The sequence below is a fragment of the Ranitomeya variabilis genome, chromosome 3 (assembly GCF_051348905.1).
Source record: "Ranitomeya variabilis isolate aRanVar5 chromosome 3, aRanVar5.hap1, whole genome shotgun sequence".
Taxonomy (NCBI): Eukaryota; Metazoa; Chordata; class Amphibia; order Anura; family Dendrobatidae; genus Ranitomeya; species Ranitomeya variabilis.
The window spans coordinates 214,046,278-214,063,593 of record NC_135234.1 but is presented as its reverse complement, the minus strand read 5'-3'; the positions used below and the strand labels follow the sequence as shown (position 1 = coordinate 214,063,593).

Below are 17,316 nucleotides of genomic sequence, written 5' to 3'. Positions count from 1 at the left end.
ACACTAGAAGTAGCCGGGGATCATTCCTACGTTGATTCTAGATGACACGCGCCAGCCGGAGAATCTAGCTACCCCTAGTAGAGGAAAACAAAGACCTTTCTTGCCTCCAGAGAAGGGGACCCCAAAGCTGGATAGAAGCCCCCCACAAATAATGACGGTGAGGTAAGAGGAAATGACAAACACAGAAATGAACCAGGTTTAGCACAGAGAGGCCCGCTCACTGATAGCAGAATAAAGAAAGGTAACTTATATGGTCAACAAAAACCCTATCAAAATCCACACTGGAAATTCAAGAACCCCCGAACCGTCTAACGGTCCGGGGGGAGAACACCAGCTCCCTAGAGCTTCCAGCAAAGGTCAGGATATAGATTTGGAACAAGCTGGACAAAAATACAAAACCAAAACAAATAGCAAAAAGCAAAAGGCAGACTTAGCTGATATAACTGGAACCAGGATCAGTAGACAAGAGCACAGCAGACTAGCTCTGATAACTACGTTGCCAGGCATAGAACTGAAGGTCCAGGGAGCTTAAATAGCAACACCCCTAACTAACGACCCAGGTGCGGATAAAAGGAATGACAGAAAAACCAGAGTCAAAAAACTAGTAACCACTAGAGGGAGCAAAAAGCAAATTCACAACAGGAGTGGCCTAATGAATAGCACCCTTAGCTCCCCCCGGAGGCCCAGCTGTGAAACATATTGGTGTCTGTGATACCTGATTGGAGGAACTCCTTCGGTGCCATCGAACGTACCATGGCTCCCCTTAGCGGCGAAGCCACAGTACTGCAACGACCAGAACTCTGGGGCGCTGCACTCCCCCCTGGTTAAACACAGTACTCCGGGACTGGGAAGAAAAACAACAATACAGATTAGTAAACAGACATACAATTTTGTTGAGTGCAAAACAATAAGTATACTTGAACAGGCTTCCCTTTATGGGAGGTGAGGACACTTTTAACGTTACAAACATGGTCAACATTATAAATTACAGGCTATGCATAACTCCTGTTACCCAACCGGGTATTCTACTTAGTGCAAATTCTGGAACAATAAATTAACATTGCCTTAGGAAACATACACTCTTAGTTTACCAAAGGCCTTCCTATAATCACATTACAGGGTAAGGTAACTTCACATTCTCCTACTTTGAACCTGCAGGACCGCCTGTCCCTATGGCACCAGACCTACTGCCTCTCCTTTCTTTTACAGGACCGCCCTGTTCATCCAGGGCCTACTGCCTTTCTCTACTATACATGGTATAGACATAACATTCCTTTCGTTTAAAGAACTCTGAGCCAGCTCTACTCGGCTCCTTTAAGGACTCACTCTCTAACCCCTACGGGTTCACTCTCTGTCCTTAGTAACAAAGTAACTTTCAATGGGGACGCGGGGTTTACCTTCTATCCTCACCTTCATTATTACTTCGCTTACTTTCAACTATGCAGACCTCTATCTCTACCCCTACGGGCTCTCTGCATCTTTTCTTTCTGCAAAACATTATTTAGACATTTCAACAAATTCAACACATATAACTTAGCATGTAAAACAGTTACATTTCTTCTCAAGGCATCATTATGGCATTACTGTTCTGCAACAGTATCTCTCTCAAGTTCAGTTTCTCACATCCCCTTTAAGAGGGGACCAAGTCTTTCTAAGGTAGCTCGTCTTCTCAGCCTACCGGCCCATGCAAAGGTTCCGGCATGGTATCTTCGCAAAGTGTCTTTAACTAGAACCGGTAGGAAAGGTATCTTCACAAAGTGTCTTTGGCTCAAACAAATAGGGCAAATATCTTCGCAAAGTGTCTTTGGCTAAAACCAGTAGGGAGCACCTTTAAGAAGGTGCAAACTATTTACAAGGGAAGTTCGAATCATGCACAGTCCATGATTTCTGCAGTTTGTATAACTTTTGTGCAACAACTTCAGAAAAGGAAAACAAACAAAGAGGATCCCGGGTCAACAGAGGGATCCATTAACCCTGGGCGGGTTTAGCAGCAACTTAAAGGAATAAAAGACAAACAGTAACTATTTACATTTTCATAAAGTGACTCTTCTTTCAGAAGTTTCCATGAGGCGCCACCTGGCGGGCGGACCCCTGCAATTCAGGTTTCAGGTCCACTCCCGCTGCCAGATACACCCCATGGGTTCGGGTCTGTTGCACGACCAGGTCGTGCGCGGCGATCAAGGTCTGTGTTCCCACTTCTCTCTTTGCTGGCACATCCGGAACATTGGTCACTCGAAGGGGCACCTCTTTAGGCACGACAGTGGTGGCGGCGATCGGGTGGCAGATCGCAAGTTCTGTGGTCAGGCAGGTGGGGCCGACCAGGGTGGTTACAGATCGGTCACACGGCGGCACTTTGGCCACAGGGGCTGGTTTCTCTTTCTTGTAGACGTTCAGAGCGAACCACCCCTTTTCCCCAAGGTGCCGGGTGTAGGTAACACTGTCTCCCGGATAGAGGTCTCGATCGGGGTGACCCTCTCTAAGGTGTGACTCGACATCCCGTCGGTTAACAAAGACCTCTGCGTATAGCCCCGGTTCTTTAATGAAGCCCCAGCCTCCGTGGAGTTTAAAGACGGTGATGATGCCCTGCCTGCGCGGGGCCTGGTGAGTGGTGGGGTCCTTACGGGCCCGGTCCTTGACCGCCAAATCTTTTTGATGATAGGCCTCCCGTTTAGCCTGATGTGTTTTCTCTTCCTCTCGCCACCGCTGTTCTAGCTGGATCTGGTATTCCTCCCAGCTTAGGGCCTGCACCATTTCTCCCTTCTGAGTCTCCACCCCGGGGAACCCCATGAGATTGGATCCAGGGTTCACCCAGCGGCACACCGTGCGCTCCGCGCTGACCTCACACGGCAAGGGAGTAGGGGTGATTGGGGCTCGCATACGGTGTTCCATGCCCGTGGCTTCCTCCCATGGTAACAGGCGCTGAAGTCTATGGGTCCCCGGGAGAGGTGGTGCTGCTACGGGACCCACTAACACACCCTCTGCTAGTGGGGTAGGATCGGCGGACTCACCCACTGGTACGATTCCACTTTCCGCGACAGGTCCCGCTGGTTCTTCCGATGTCCGGGAATCCACTGCCGGTCCCACCTGATGCGGGGCCTGGACTCTTACATGCAGTTGGAGGAGCTGGTTATATAAATCCTCCATCTCGGCTCTCAGGAATTTGGTGTTATCCACGGAGGACAAGCTGCTGGGCTCAGCCGGGTAGTCAGGGGAGACTTCCACTTCAACCCCGCTGTCGGGTTCGGAGCTGCTGGCCATAGCGTCCTCCACGTGGGTCGCTTCCTGGTCTTTTTCCCGCTCTCTCCTGCGTGAGCAGTTTCGTTTTCTCTGCCTCCGCCCCCCATTAAGGATTAGGAGGCGGATCTCTGCTGCTGACGGACACGTCCTCACTGCACAGAAATATTTAGACTGGGCGGCCATTATTCTTCGCGCTCTCCAGCTCGTCTACGCCCACTCCACGCCCCTCTTCTCTTCCTGCGCTTTCCTCAGCGCTGCAATGGCGGCGGATTTTGGCGGCAAATGGCACAACACAGTCTTACAATAAAGTACAGTCCAAGCACAGTAAATCACAGTCTCTAGGCACACATGACCTGATTCTTCAGGCTTAAGTAGATCCTGTTCGTGACGCCAAGTTTGGAGCGCCCCCACACCGCCGCAGGGCCGAGGGGATACCCGGAGCCGGGCCTCTAGTTCTCAGTCTCGGGGTTGTCACGGTGGCTAGACCCGGTCCGTGGCCCTGTCCGTCAGTGGGGGACGTCCGGTGTAATAGGTGGTAGTAATGATAGCGGTGGAGCGGTGCAGTTGTGGGGTGTAAGTCGCGGTAAATAACGAGGACACCAGGTTGCAGTCTCTTTACCTCTTTACTGGAGATCTCTGAGTCCTCAGTCCAGAACACGGTTCACCAGGCTACGCAAGTCCGGCCGGTCCAATGGCACCTCCAGAGTTCTCCTCTCAGGTGGAAATCTGTGCCTTCCTTCTAGCGCTATGTGTTGTAGTCCTTCCCTGCTGTGCTTACGGAAAGTAACCCCACAACGGTTGTGTCTGTTTCTTAAGTTCCCTCACAACTCGATTTGATGTTCCTCTGCAATCCACCCCTTCCCTGTATTCAGGTTGGAATGGCACCCGTTTGTCAGGTAGGCCTGGAGTTCTTCCGGGACCCTAGAGTCGCCCCTCTCCCGCAATTGCCCCCCAAGACTTCATAGGTGATATGTGGTAGACAGCCCGCCTGAGACCGACTGTCCTGCCGCTGTTTGGAGTATGGCTTGAAGCTGTATTCTAATCCACTCCCTCGGCGTTCCGGCCACCGGTATTGCGCCTCAGCAGGGTGCTGCCTCTTTCAGCACAACCCCTGCTGGTATTCTCCTTCTGCTTGATCTCGTTTCTCACTCAGCACAATCTGTCTCGCTTCTAGTCCTTTCCTTGAGTCCCGCCGCTTCCAGGAGCCTGCGCGGACCCGTTACGTTCTTTCAATGCCAAGCCTCTGCCAGGATCCCACCCCTGGCAGAGACCCTACAGTCTCTCCCTTCACAACACCCCCTGCCACAGGGTGTTGCTCCGTTCAATCCCGTCAGCGTTCTCTTCTAACTTCCTGCCTGACCCCCAGTTTACCCACTATGGTGGGGAGTGGCCTAATGAATAGCACCCTTAGCTCCCCCCGGAGGCCCAGCTGTGAAACATATTGGTGTCTGTGATACCTGATTGGAGGAACTCCTTCGGTGCCATCGAACGTACCATGGCTCCCCTTAGCGGCGAAGCCACAGTACTGCAACGACCAGAACTCTGGGGCGCTGCACTTATATATTATTTATATATATTATATATATTTATATATATATATATATATATATATGGGTGATGATATATATATATATATATATATATATATTTATATATATTTATATATATATATTATATATATATATATATATATATATATATATATATATATATATATATATATATATATATATATGATGCTGAATGTGTGTGTGTATGTCCGGGATTGGCATCTGCACCGTCGCAGCTACAGGCACAAAATTTTGCAGTCACACGTCTGGACCCCGAAAGCGTCATAGGCTATGTTGTGAGGCGAAATTTTAACCCCGCGCGTTCCAATTCACCAAACAATTTTGCCCCTAGCTACATAACGGGGAAAAGGTGAAAGGAAAAGTGTTGGAGGCAAATTGACAGCTGCCAGATGTGAGCAAGGGGGACTTAAAGAATGAGAACGATGGCGCCAAAGAGTATATACCGTACAGTTGCTAAGGTGGGGCCACGACATGGGATACTCGCCACACGGGGATATGAACACACACACAAAATGCACCACATACTACCACGTGCTTGAACACATATATCACCCTCAGCACGCAATTTCACCACACATACACCAACCTCGCCACATAAAAGTCGAAACACAAAAGTCATACAGGAGGAGATGACATACAGCAGGTATATGCTATTTACAGGGGAGATGACATGCAGGTATATACTATATACAGGGGAGATGGCATACAGGTATATACTATATACAGGAGATGACATACAGGTGTATACTATATATAAGGGAGATGATAAACATGTATATACTGAGGTGAAAATGAGAGGTGTGAGTGCAAAATGAGAGGAGTGAGGGAAAATAGCGGCGTGATCGGAAAATGACAGATGTGAGGTCGAAATGACAAGTGTTAGGGGGGAATGAGAGGAGTGAGGGGGGAATGAGAGGAGTGAGGGGAAAATGAGAGGAGTGAGGGGGAAAATGAGAGGTGTGAGGGAGAAAATGGGAGAACTGAGGGGGAAAATGAGAGGCGTGATGGGAAAATAAGAGAAGTGAGGTGCTATAACTAACCACAGATATTTACTATGCCCAGGCAACGCCGGGCTCTTCAGCTAGTATATATATATTTATATGTCGGTGACACACACACATATATATATATATATATATATATATATATATATATATCTCCTTATATTTCATAGATGGATAGATAGCAGAGTAGCCAATAATTCATTCTGTGAAATCATTTCAGAAGCCGACAGGATAGGTGACATGTTTTACATACAGTAAACCATAGCAGAATAGTTAGATTTATAGTCGGGGGGGGGGGGGCAATTACTATGGTCCCTCTCTAGGCTATTAATTTCTGTCCTAAGTCACTGGCTTTCTGTCTCTGAAAATTGTGCGGGAGCCCACGCCAGTTTTTTCAGTGAATAGATTCTTTTATTAAATACATACAGGTCCTAAATTTTACACACACATACTACTAACAGTATTAGTCACTGACCTATATAAATCTGACTGTTCTGCAATGGTTTACTGTATGTAAACCATGTCTCCTATCTTGTCGGCTTCTGCAATGATTTTACAGAAGTAGACAAATGAATTTGGCTATTCTGCTATCTATCTCTCTATGAAATATAAAGATGTATATATACTGTATATATATATATATATATATATATATATATATATATGTGTGTCACGGATATATACATTTGTATATATATACTGATTTGAAAGAGAAAAAGAAAAAAGCCAGGACGGCACTGTCTGGTAACTTGGCAAGTTCTTTTGAGATAGCAATCGGGGTGATATCTGAACAACGTGTGTAAGACAGCCACTACATCTCATCGCTGGTGCTCTTCTGAGGAAATAACCATATTTTCAATCCACTGGGAAAAGTTTAGCAAACAAGGGAAGTCCTTCCACAGGTGTGCTGCCAGTCACAGCAGTTCCAGAGGAGAGATGCAGCTGAAAGAGGCGAGGCAGATCACCAAGTAGTGAACAGCTGAAGCAGGGAGTTCTCCAGACCACAGGCAGAAGCTCAGGAGCCAGCAGAACAAAATACTCAGGCACAGAACACCACATGACTCCGACTTAAATAATCAGGGCAGACAGGAAGTTCCATGACAGGGTGAGATCCAAGACTCCATCTTGGATCAGGGCGAACAGGAACAAGGGAAGTCCGGAATCCTTACACAAGCATTCCTACTCCCCCGGCCATGAATCTTGTTTTGAAGATGGAATAAAGTGGTTACACATGAGATCGGTGAGTGCCTTCTCTCTTTTTTCTCTTGCACATGGATATATATATATACACACACCAATACTATGTGTATATATCTATTTTATCTATTCTATTGTAAGCTGTCAGTGTGATTTTACTGTACACCGCACTGAATTGCCAGCTTTTCAAAGGACACCAGTGCGTATTTCTCGCAAGTCACACTGATGGTCCGTGTGGTGTCCGTCTTTTTCTCGCACCCATAGACTTGCATTGGCAAGTCTTGGACGATATACGGTGCAAATCGCAGCAAGCAAGAAAAAATCTGATGATGAGAGCTGCCCCATAGATTAACATTGGCCCGAGTGCTATGCGATTTTTTTTTTCTCACATAGCACTCGTCCGTATTCCTCTCCAGTGTGACTCTGGCCTAAAGCAGGGATAGGTTATAAAAAAAAAAATAGCCAAGATCTCAACATCTCGCAGAGCACTGTTCATACTATCATTCAAAAATAGAAGGAGTATGGCACAACTGCAAACCTACCAAGACATCCAACTAAGGCCGTCCACCTAAATTGACATCCAAAGCAAGGAGAGACAAAATTACAGAAGCAGTCAAGAGGCCCATGGCACTCTGGAGAAGTTGCAAAGATCCACAGCTCCGGTGAGAGAATCTGTACACAGGACAACTATTAGTTTTATACTCCACAAATCTGGCCATTGTGGAAGAGTGGCAAAAATAACGCCGTTTTTTAATGCGAGCCGTAAGAAGTCCTGTAGGGGACATAGCTAGCATGTGGAAGAAGGTGATCTAGTCTGATGAGACCAAAGTAGAACTTTATTGGCTAAATGCAAAACGTATGTGTGGCGGAAAACTAACTCTGCACTTCACCCTGAAAACACCATCTCCACCGTCAAACATGGTGATGGCAGCATGATGCTGTAATGAGGCTTTCCCTCAGCAAGTTCAGGGAATCTGGTCAGAGTTGATGGCAAGATGGATAGAGCTAAATACAGGGCAATCTTGGAGTAAAAGCTGTTAGAGGCTGCAAAAGACCTGAGACTGAGGTCGGTTCACCTTCCAGTAGAACAACGACCCTAAACATACTACCAGAGCTACAATGGAATGGTTTAGATGAAAACATATAAATGTGTTTGACCCAGTCAAGTCCAGACCTAAATGCCAGTAAAAATCTGTGGCAAGACTTGAAAATTGCTATTCTCAGACGTTCTCCATCCAATCTCACTGTGTTAGAGCTAGTTTGAAAAGAACAATGACCAAAAATTTCAGCCTCTAGATGTGGAAAGTTGTAGACTCACACCCCGAAAGACTTAGGCCCCTTTCCCACATCATTTTTTTGGCTCAATCCGGCGAATTTTTTAAAAAAGTTGCAAATTGTGAAAAACTGATGCGACGGTTCTGTTTTTTTGCTGGATCCGATTTTTTTTTTTTTAACCCGGGGATAGAGTTTGGATTTCCTGTTCCGGGGAGGAGAGAGAAAGAGAGAGAGAGACCCCAGAATGGAAAATGCATGATTTCTTTAAAAAAACGGAATAGGTCACCGGATTCCATCATTTCTCCTCACGTTTCATCCGTTTTACGCCGGATCCGTCGCTGTGCGTTTTTTCACCAGACAGAAAAAACATTCCTATGTACGCTTTCTCCGGCCGCCGGAAAACTAATTTTCGATGGATCCAGCAAAAATGGATGAAATGTGAGGCCATCTGTCGCAATCCGGCACTAATACAAGTCTATGACAAAAAACGGATCCGGTGGCAACTTTTGCCAGATCCGTTTTTGCAAAATACGCCGGATTGTGCCTGACGGCAAAAACCTGATGTGTGAAAGGAGCCTTACAGCAGTAACTGCAGTGAAAGGTGGTCCTACAAAGTATTGATGAGGAGGGCTGAATACAAATGCATGTCACAATTTCAGATCTATTTTTTTTTATTATTTAGAGAACCATGTGTGATTTCCTTTCCACTTCAAAAATACTTGCCACTTTGTGTTAGTCTGTCACATAAAATCCCAATAAAATACATTTAAGTTTGTGGGAGCAGCATGACAAAATATGGAAAAGTTCACAGGTATGAAAACTTTTTCAAGGAAATGTATATACTACATTTACACTAGTAAAGAACTAATGTTCTGTCATTTTATTTTTAGCTTTCCTTCCCCTACCTTACCTACTGTAAGTCAATGGGGTGATATGATTGGCACAGCATTTTCCCTTGCTATTGTCGGCTACGTGATTAACCTTGCCATGGGCAGGACTTTAGGAGGAAAGCATGGCTATGATGTTGACCCAAATCAGGTATGGCTTTCATGAATATGCTAGTTTTTTATCAAGCGGATGGAGATTTATTTTTTTTTGTTCAAAAATTGGTACTACTGTGAGACGGATGTATAATAGAAGTCGCTCGACCTTGATTTTTGGTAGCAAAGTGACTGATCTCAGCAAATGCTAAACTTTTTCTATATTATATACTGAATTTTGGATGCAGCTTCAAACCTGATAAGACATCCACAGGTAAGGTACACAGTTGGTTCCTACTTTCAAGAGTATGTGCTGGCCAGAGCTACGTTACTAGACTCAGCCAATGGACAAAAAAAACAACCTATAAAAAGACCCAATGTTAGAATCCTTGACAAGCCATTTTAATGCTTTGGGTCATATATAACTGGTTTCCAACGCATTTTATTTTTTAAAAGCCTTCTATTTACTTTTCATTATATGCAGTATTTTAGTGTATCCAATATAACTCAAAGCTTTCTTTATAGGAAATGTTGGCCCTCGGTTGCAGCAATTTCTTCGGATCATTTTTCTTCATTCATGTCATTTGCTGCGCCCTTTCTGTAACTTTAGCTGTGGATGGGGCTGGTGGAAAATCACAGGTATGTGCTAATGAGTCTTCATTGGGACAAGATAATCTGGAATTGGATCCATTTATAGGAATCCATGATCCTGTTCATTACAAATATCACCAAAGCTAATGCTATTCCCAAAGAAAATATTCCAATCCAACATCGGGATATTTATATAGAATAAGTAGCATGGTTTCTTTCTATAATTATGTAATAATTATAATACTAACTATAATAACTAAAATACATATAAATGTAGCTATTACACCTTTTCTTATAGAAGTCAACAGTGTGTTCGCTATATTTGTGCTATCTTTGGGTATAAAAAGTCACAGGTTTCTATTTGCCTTATAAATGTATGAAGTCCAAAGACCAATCACACATGATAAAGCCCAATAAAAATGCATAGATAACAGACAGCACATGGCATTTTTGTCTTTTTTTTTTCTCCTTAGATGTCTAGTTTCTTTGTAATGATGGTGGTTATGGTGACAATGCTGGCACTTGGTACCTACTTAAACCCTCTTCCTAAGGTAGGCATATTTGTGCCTTTAGTTCTATACAATAGAGTGGCGTGTAAAAGTTTGGGCATCCCTTTGTCAAAATCACTGTTATTGTGAATAGTTAAGCAAATTGAAGATGAAATGATCTCTAAAGGGACCAAGGTTAAAGATAACACATTTCTTTTGTATTTTAGGCACAACAAAATATATATATATATATATATATATATATATATATATATACATACTTTTATTTTCATAATAAAAACTACAAAAAATGGAAAATGGAGTAGAAACATATGAGGCTTTTAAACAGATAACCAACCATCATAGTAATACATGTGATGAAAAAAGCCAAATCATAAGGATGTGCAGGACACACTAATAGAAACTAGAAAAACCACAAGGAATAGTGTACTAGTCCGAGAGTAATGCATATAAACTTTATTAAATAGCACACAATCATCAAACAATGTAAAGTATATTAAAGAGCAAACCGACCTGTGATGGATACCAAATGCTGCACCACGCTGTCCCCACCCACCGACGCGCGTTTCGGATCAACCTTCCTCACGCCCCCCTTGAGGTATGCTCCTTTAATATACTTTACATTGCTTGATGATTGTGTGCTGTTTTTTGCCATCAATCCTGTGGTTAATATTACGTTGCTCCATCCGTGTATTTTGATGGACATTGTTCTGAATATATTTTATCTGCTGGAGTGATCATTTTGATTATGATGGTTGCACCACTCCATCCCCTATTAGGCTGTTTAGGTGTGTTAGCCAATTTTAGCTTTTGCCATCATTCTTGACCTTTTGTAATTTTTGCTATTTAATAAAGTTTATATGCATTACTCTCGGACTAGTACACTATTCTTCTTTGTGGTTTTTCTTTTTTTTAAAAAAAGGAAAATGGGCAAACGCAAAAGTTTTATCACCCTTGGAGATTTGTGGGCTCAGATAACTTTAGCCAAGGTTTCAGACCCTAACTAGCCTGATATGGTTATGGCTTGTTCACGATCATTGTTAGGAAATGCCAGGTGATGCAAATTTCCCAGCTTTATAAAAACCCAGCATCCTCTAACCTTGTGCCAAAAAAACAGCGGCCCATGGATTCTTCTAAACAGTTGCCTAGCACTCTGAAAATGATAATGGCAGAGGCCCACAAAGCAGAAGAAGGCTATATGAAGGTAGCAAAGCGTTTTATTGTTGCCTTTTCCTCAGTTCGAAATGTAATTAAAAATATGGCAGTTAACAGGAACAGTGGAGGTCAAGTTAAGGTCTGGGAGGCCAAGTAAAATTTCAGTGTGAACTGCTCATAGGATTGCTAGAGAGGCAAATCAGAATCCCCACTTGACTGCAAAAGACCTTCAGAAAAATTTAGCCGACTCTGGAGTTGTGGTACATTGTTCTACTGTTCAGAGACTCCTGCACAAATATGACATTCATTGAAGTAACATCAGAAAAAAACACTCCTGCATCATCACCATAAAAATTCAGCATCAGAAATATGCAAAAGAACATCAAGACAAGTCTCATGCATTGTAGAAACAAGTCCTGTGGACTGATGAGGTTAAAATAGAACTCTTTGGCCACAATGTTCAAAGGTATGTGTGGAGAAAAAAGGGCACAGAATGTCTGGAAAGGAACATCTCGACAACCATTAAGCATGAGGATGGATCAATCATGCTTTGGGGTTGTGTTGCAGTCAATGGCACGGTTAACGTTTAACAGGAAGAGGGAAGATTGGATTCAATGCAATTTCAACAAATTCTTGATGCAAACATAACACCATCTGTAAAAAAGCTGAAGTTGAAAAGAGGATGGCTTCTACAAATGGAGAAATGATCCCAAACACATGTCAAAATCCACAACAGACAAACTCAAAAGGCACAAGCTGAAGATTTTACAATGTCCCTCACAGTTCCCTGAACTGATGATCTGAACATCATTAAAAAAATCTGTGGCTAGACCTCAAAATAGCAGTGCATGCAAGACGACCCAGGAATCTCACAGAACTGGAAGAATTTTTCAAGGAAGAATGGATGAAAATCCCTCAAATAAGAATTGAAAGACTCTTGGCTGGCAACAAAAAGCATTTACAAGCTGTGATAATTTCAAAATTGAGTGCTATTAGATACTAAACCATGCAGGGTGCCCAATCTTTTGCATCAGCCTCTTTTCCCTTTTTGTAATTTTTAAAGTGTAAAAGATGAAAATATACTGTATATATTTATTTTGTTTCAAATATAAAGGAAATGTGTCATCTTTATCTTTATGCCTTTTAGAGATCATTTCATCTTCAAATTGCTAAAAACTGTCCACAATAACAGTAATTTTGACCAGGGATGCCAAAATTTTTACATGCCGCTGTACAAATATTACCATTAGCATGTTACAATTATTTCTCTCCCTCTTTTTTTTATATAATATTTGTATTGAAATTCTATTATATTTCCCACCTTTAATCAAAGAAATAGAATTTAAATAACTACGGTATAAATGTAATATGATATTGGCTCTTCCCTCCATCAAACCACATGCGTCTTACTTCACTTGCCATTGTTACTTGTGTCCTTCAGGCTGTCCTAGGAGCTTTGATAGCGGTGAACCTAAAGAATTCTTTAAAGCAACTTGCTGATCCTTTTTACCTTTGGAAGAAAAGCAAGCTTGACTGTGTAAGTTATGTAATTATGTCCCATTTCATCTGTTTTTTATTTGCCATTTGCTAGCTACCAATAATTTATGAGCAGTTTGTGTATTAACCACTTCACGACATGCGCCGTACATGTACGGCGCATGTCATGTCCCTCCCCGTGATATGGGCACCAGTTTTGAACAGCTGACATGTGCCACTAAGAGCTACGGGTGGAATTGCGATCCACCCACTGTTAACCTGTTAAATGCTGCTGTCAATCTCTGACACGAAGCGTGTCACTAATCCCACCCATCGGCGCCCCTGTCACAAGACCGCGGGTCGCCGATGGGTTTGCATGACAACCTGGGGTCTGCAGGAGCCCCGTGATTGCCATTGCCAGATTGCTATGAGCACTACCCAGCAGTCGGCGCTCATAGCAAGTGAGCATTTCTGCTACACACAGGCGATCTGATCATTGCCTGTGTGTAGCAGAGGTGATCGGACAACTGCAGCTTCTAGTCTCCTTTAGAGACTATTGAAGCATGCAAAAAGAAGAAAATGTTTTTAGAAATATTACAAAAAATTTAAAAAATATAAACTTTCACATAAAAGTTCAAATCACCCCCCATTCAAAATAAAACAATAAATATATATATATATATATATATATATATATATATATATATATATATATATATATATATATATATATAAACATATTTGGTATTGTCACATTCAGAATTGTCCGATCTATCAAGCTATAAAAGAATTAATCCGATCTGTAAATGGCATAGCGAAAAAAAAGCAAAAACACCAAAATTACATTTTTTTTATTGCATTAAAATGCAATAACGGACGATGGAAACATTGTATCCACACTGACATAGTATCAATAAAAACGTCAGCTCGGCAGACAAAAAATAAGCTCTCACCCAGCCCCAGATCATGAAAAATGGAGACGCTACGGGTCTAGGAAAATGACCAATGATTTTTTTTTTAACAAACTTTGGAATTTTTGTCACCATTTAAATAAAAAAACAATGTGTGCATATTAGGTATCTACGAACTCGCAATGACCTTGAGAATCATAATAGCAGGTCAGTTTTAGCATTTGGTGAACATGGTAAAAAAATAAAAAAACTGTTGTGGAATTGCACTTTTTTTGCAATTTCACCGCACTTGGAATTTTTTTCCCATTTTCAGGTACACAATATGATAAAACCAATGGTGACGTTCAAAAGTACAACTTTTCAGGCAAAAAATATGCCCTCACATGGCCATATTGACAGAAAAATAAGAAATTTGTGGCTCTGAGAAGAAGGGGGGGCAAAAACAGAAATGTGAAAACGGGCCAGAGGGTGAAAGGGTTAACAAACTTACCGCTTGTCATCTCCTACTGTTTTTAGCACTGCCCCGGTCTTTTCTTGCATCATGTGATCACAGTTTTTTCCACGGCTCACATTGCGTACCATTTTCTTTCTTCATATAAGACTGTGAAAGTATCATTCTGAGTCTCATAAACTTAAATTGAGAAAGTAACTTCCTGTCCAAACACAAAAATGCTGTGTTTTAATTCTTAAACTAAACATTCTTCACTGATAGGTAAAATAATAATTTAAGAAAACAAACAATGGAGTGGGATATTAAAAAGTATAAAATCAAAGTAAAAAATAACTTTGTACAGATATGCCAAACCAAAAAGAACAAGTGTTTGCCAGGAATAAAGTACAATTACGGTATTTATTTAAAAAATAATTGCATTAAATATTAGAACAACATGTTAAGTTTCCAACAAAAACAGATATAAGGACAAATTGGTGGGCGACTTGATGAGGGAGCCCCCAATAGTAAAATCACCTGACAAAGCATTTGTGAAACTCGTTGGGAGTTTGATGGGTGAGCTTCTGATTATGCATTTTTTGTACTTTATGTGCAATGTTTGGCGCTCCAATCTGAATTACTGTATGGGCATGTATATGTAATACCATTTTCTTATAAATTATTTGTATAATTATACACCTATACAGGTATGCTTTCTGTGCTAACTATTTTGTACAGTGATTGGTGCCTTTTTGAGACTCCCTCATCAACTTGTTCTTGTCTGTTTTGTTGTAAATTTAAACGTATTGGTTTAGTACTTAATAAAATTTATTTTTTTAAATAAATAATTGTATTTAATTTAGTCTGGGCACACATTTGCTCTTTTTGGTTTCTTATTACGATTATGCCATTGGGACCCCATACTTTAGGGTTGCAATTCTTTGAAAAAAAAAAACACTGATGGAGGTGGACTAACAATATAACACTTAATTTTGATATCGTTAGTCCACAAATTTATTCTCATAGTGACTTAAGTCTTCATCCTCCAGCTAAAGTGATCTCTCAATCAGTAATTTTATTCGTGTAGAGATTAAAGATAAACTGTTACTGTATAATGTTTGTTAGGTATACCTGTAAAAACATGGGCATTTTTTCTGAAATCACGGAAAATCACTGCAAAAACATTGATCACAATTTTTATTTGTGAACTGAACCCAAATAACTACCGTACATGATATAATGAATGAATATCATTAGGATCTTTCTTTCTTCAATGTAGCTTGTTTGAAAGTACATAAATTCTTATGAAAAAGGTTCATTTCTGGGGTTTCATGAAACTCTACGATCCAGGCCTAAGAGAATTATACAGTCATCATTTATTGTAGGCAGCTTCTTGGTAAATTATGTAAAGGTCATATGATTTCAATGGTGTCTGGAGAACAGCTTGGATCTCAGCTCGGTCTCTTATCAGTTTAACTCCAGATTTGAAATAGGTCAAATAAATAATGAAAAGTATTTCATGAGTGGTAAGGTAAAAAAGTCTTGGAGATCTGTGAGCATAAGAGCATAGCTGTATAAACAACTAGCTCGCTAACAACTGTATACTCATTTATATATGTTTGTGTATGTTTTTCTTCTGTGAACTTTCCATGAAAATCACATTTAAACAAAATTATACACAGTATATCTATATACAGTATGCATTGCAACTATCACATGAATAAGGCCGGGGGTACACAGCAACTTTGGCCTAGCCAGCCGTTGCGCAGCAAGAGAGTCTAACACAGCCACGTAGGGAGTGCATTATTATTTTTCTACATTGAGAAGTGCAGAGTGTTTAGCCTCAGTCATTTATATGGATATAATCTATTTCAAAGGTGAAATCTTCCATCGGAAATGGAAACATTTTTTTTTCATTGATTTGGCGAGGAGGGTTTTATGTTTGTTTTACTTTCAGACAGTGTTTGCTGCCTTACAGTATCACTTGGAGCTTCCTGGACCTCAGCAATAGAATCAATCATCCATGGGGACCAGTGTTTGAAGTCAACTGTCAAACACATTGGCCATCATTATTTTATTATTTTTATTATTGGACAAGAATATTTTATTTGTTTTGTTGGAAGCATATTGGAGCTAATTAGTTATGAGCGGGTGTGCTCGTTACTAGAGATTTCCGAGCATGCTTGGGCGTTCTGAGTATTTTGGGCATGCGTGGAGATTATGTTTGAGTTGCCGCAGCTGCTTGATTTGCTACTGCTAGATAGCCTGAATACATGTGGGGGTTGCTTGTTGCTAGCAGCCGCAAATCAAGCAGCTGTGGCAACTCAAACATAATCTCCACGCACGCCCAAAATACTCAGAGAACGCCCAAGCATGCTCAGAAATCTCGAGTAATGAGCACACTCATTCATCACTAGAGCTAATGTTTGAACAATCTGCCAAACCAGCAATACCAAAACCAATTACTGTAGCAATTAATGTCTACGATTTACCAGAAGTCATCAGCATCTCAAGTAATTTTGCTTTAAGAATAACCCTACGAAAAAAACTATGTCAATCAGTTATTGTTCAGTCTGGAGTCTCATTGTATAGAGTGATGGCTAATATTAATTATTTTGAATCTTGTTTCTTCCATCTATTTATAGTGTGTCTGGGTTGTGAGTTTCCTCTCCACCTTCATCCTTGGTCTTCCATATGGAGTTGCTGTCGGTGTAGGATTTTCCATCTTGGTTGTCATCTTTAACACACAGTTGTAAGTTGTATCTTCTTTATATTGTACAGTATAAAATAAGGGCAGGCAGCAACACAGTGGTACAGGAATAGAACCCTCGCTAGTTTTCCTTTATAAACCCATCATTATATATACAAGGGTGTAAAATGGAACCATGAGACTCCATATCAAAAGCAATACCAATTTATCATGTAATACTAATGCACCTTCTACTCTTCCATCATCGACAGAAAACTAACTATAACCCTA

The 17,316-nt window shown here is 41.4% G+C and overlaps 1 protein-coding gene across 2 annotated transcripts in view; it reads left to right on the top strand.

Moving 5' to 3' along the window:
• The window catches only part of SLC26A9 (solute carrier family 26 member 9), a 233,432-nt gene that overhangs the window by 184,269 nt on the left and 31,847 nt on the right, over window positions 1-17,316 (top strand). For both annotated transcript variants that reach the window (XM_077295144.1, XM_077295143.1), the window contains exons 9-13: window positions 9,175-9,322; window positions 9,790-9,903; window positions 10,329-10,406; window positions 12,961-13,056; window positions 16,982-17,088. In XM_077295144.1, coding sequence (XP_077151259.1) covers window positions 9,175-9,322; window positions 9,790-9,903; window positions 10,329-10,406; window positions 12,961-13,056; window positions 16,982-17,088 — 543 coding nt within the window. The remainder of the gene's footprint in view (window positions 1-9,174; window positions 9,323-9,789; window positions 9,904-10,328; window positions 10,407-12,960; window positions 13,057-16,981; window positions 17,089-17,316) is intronic.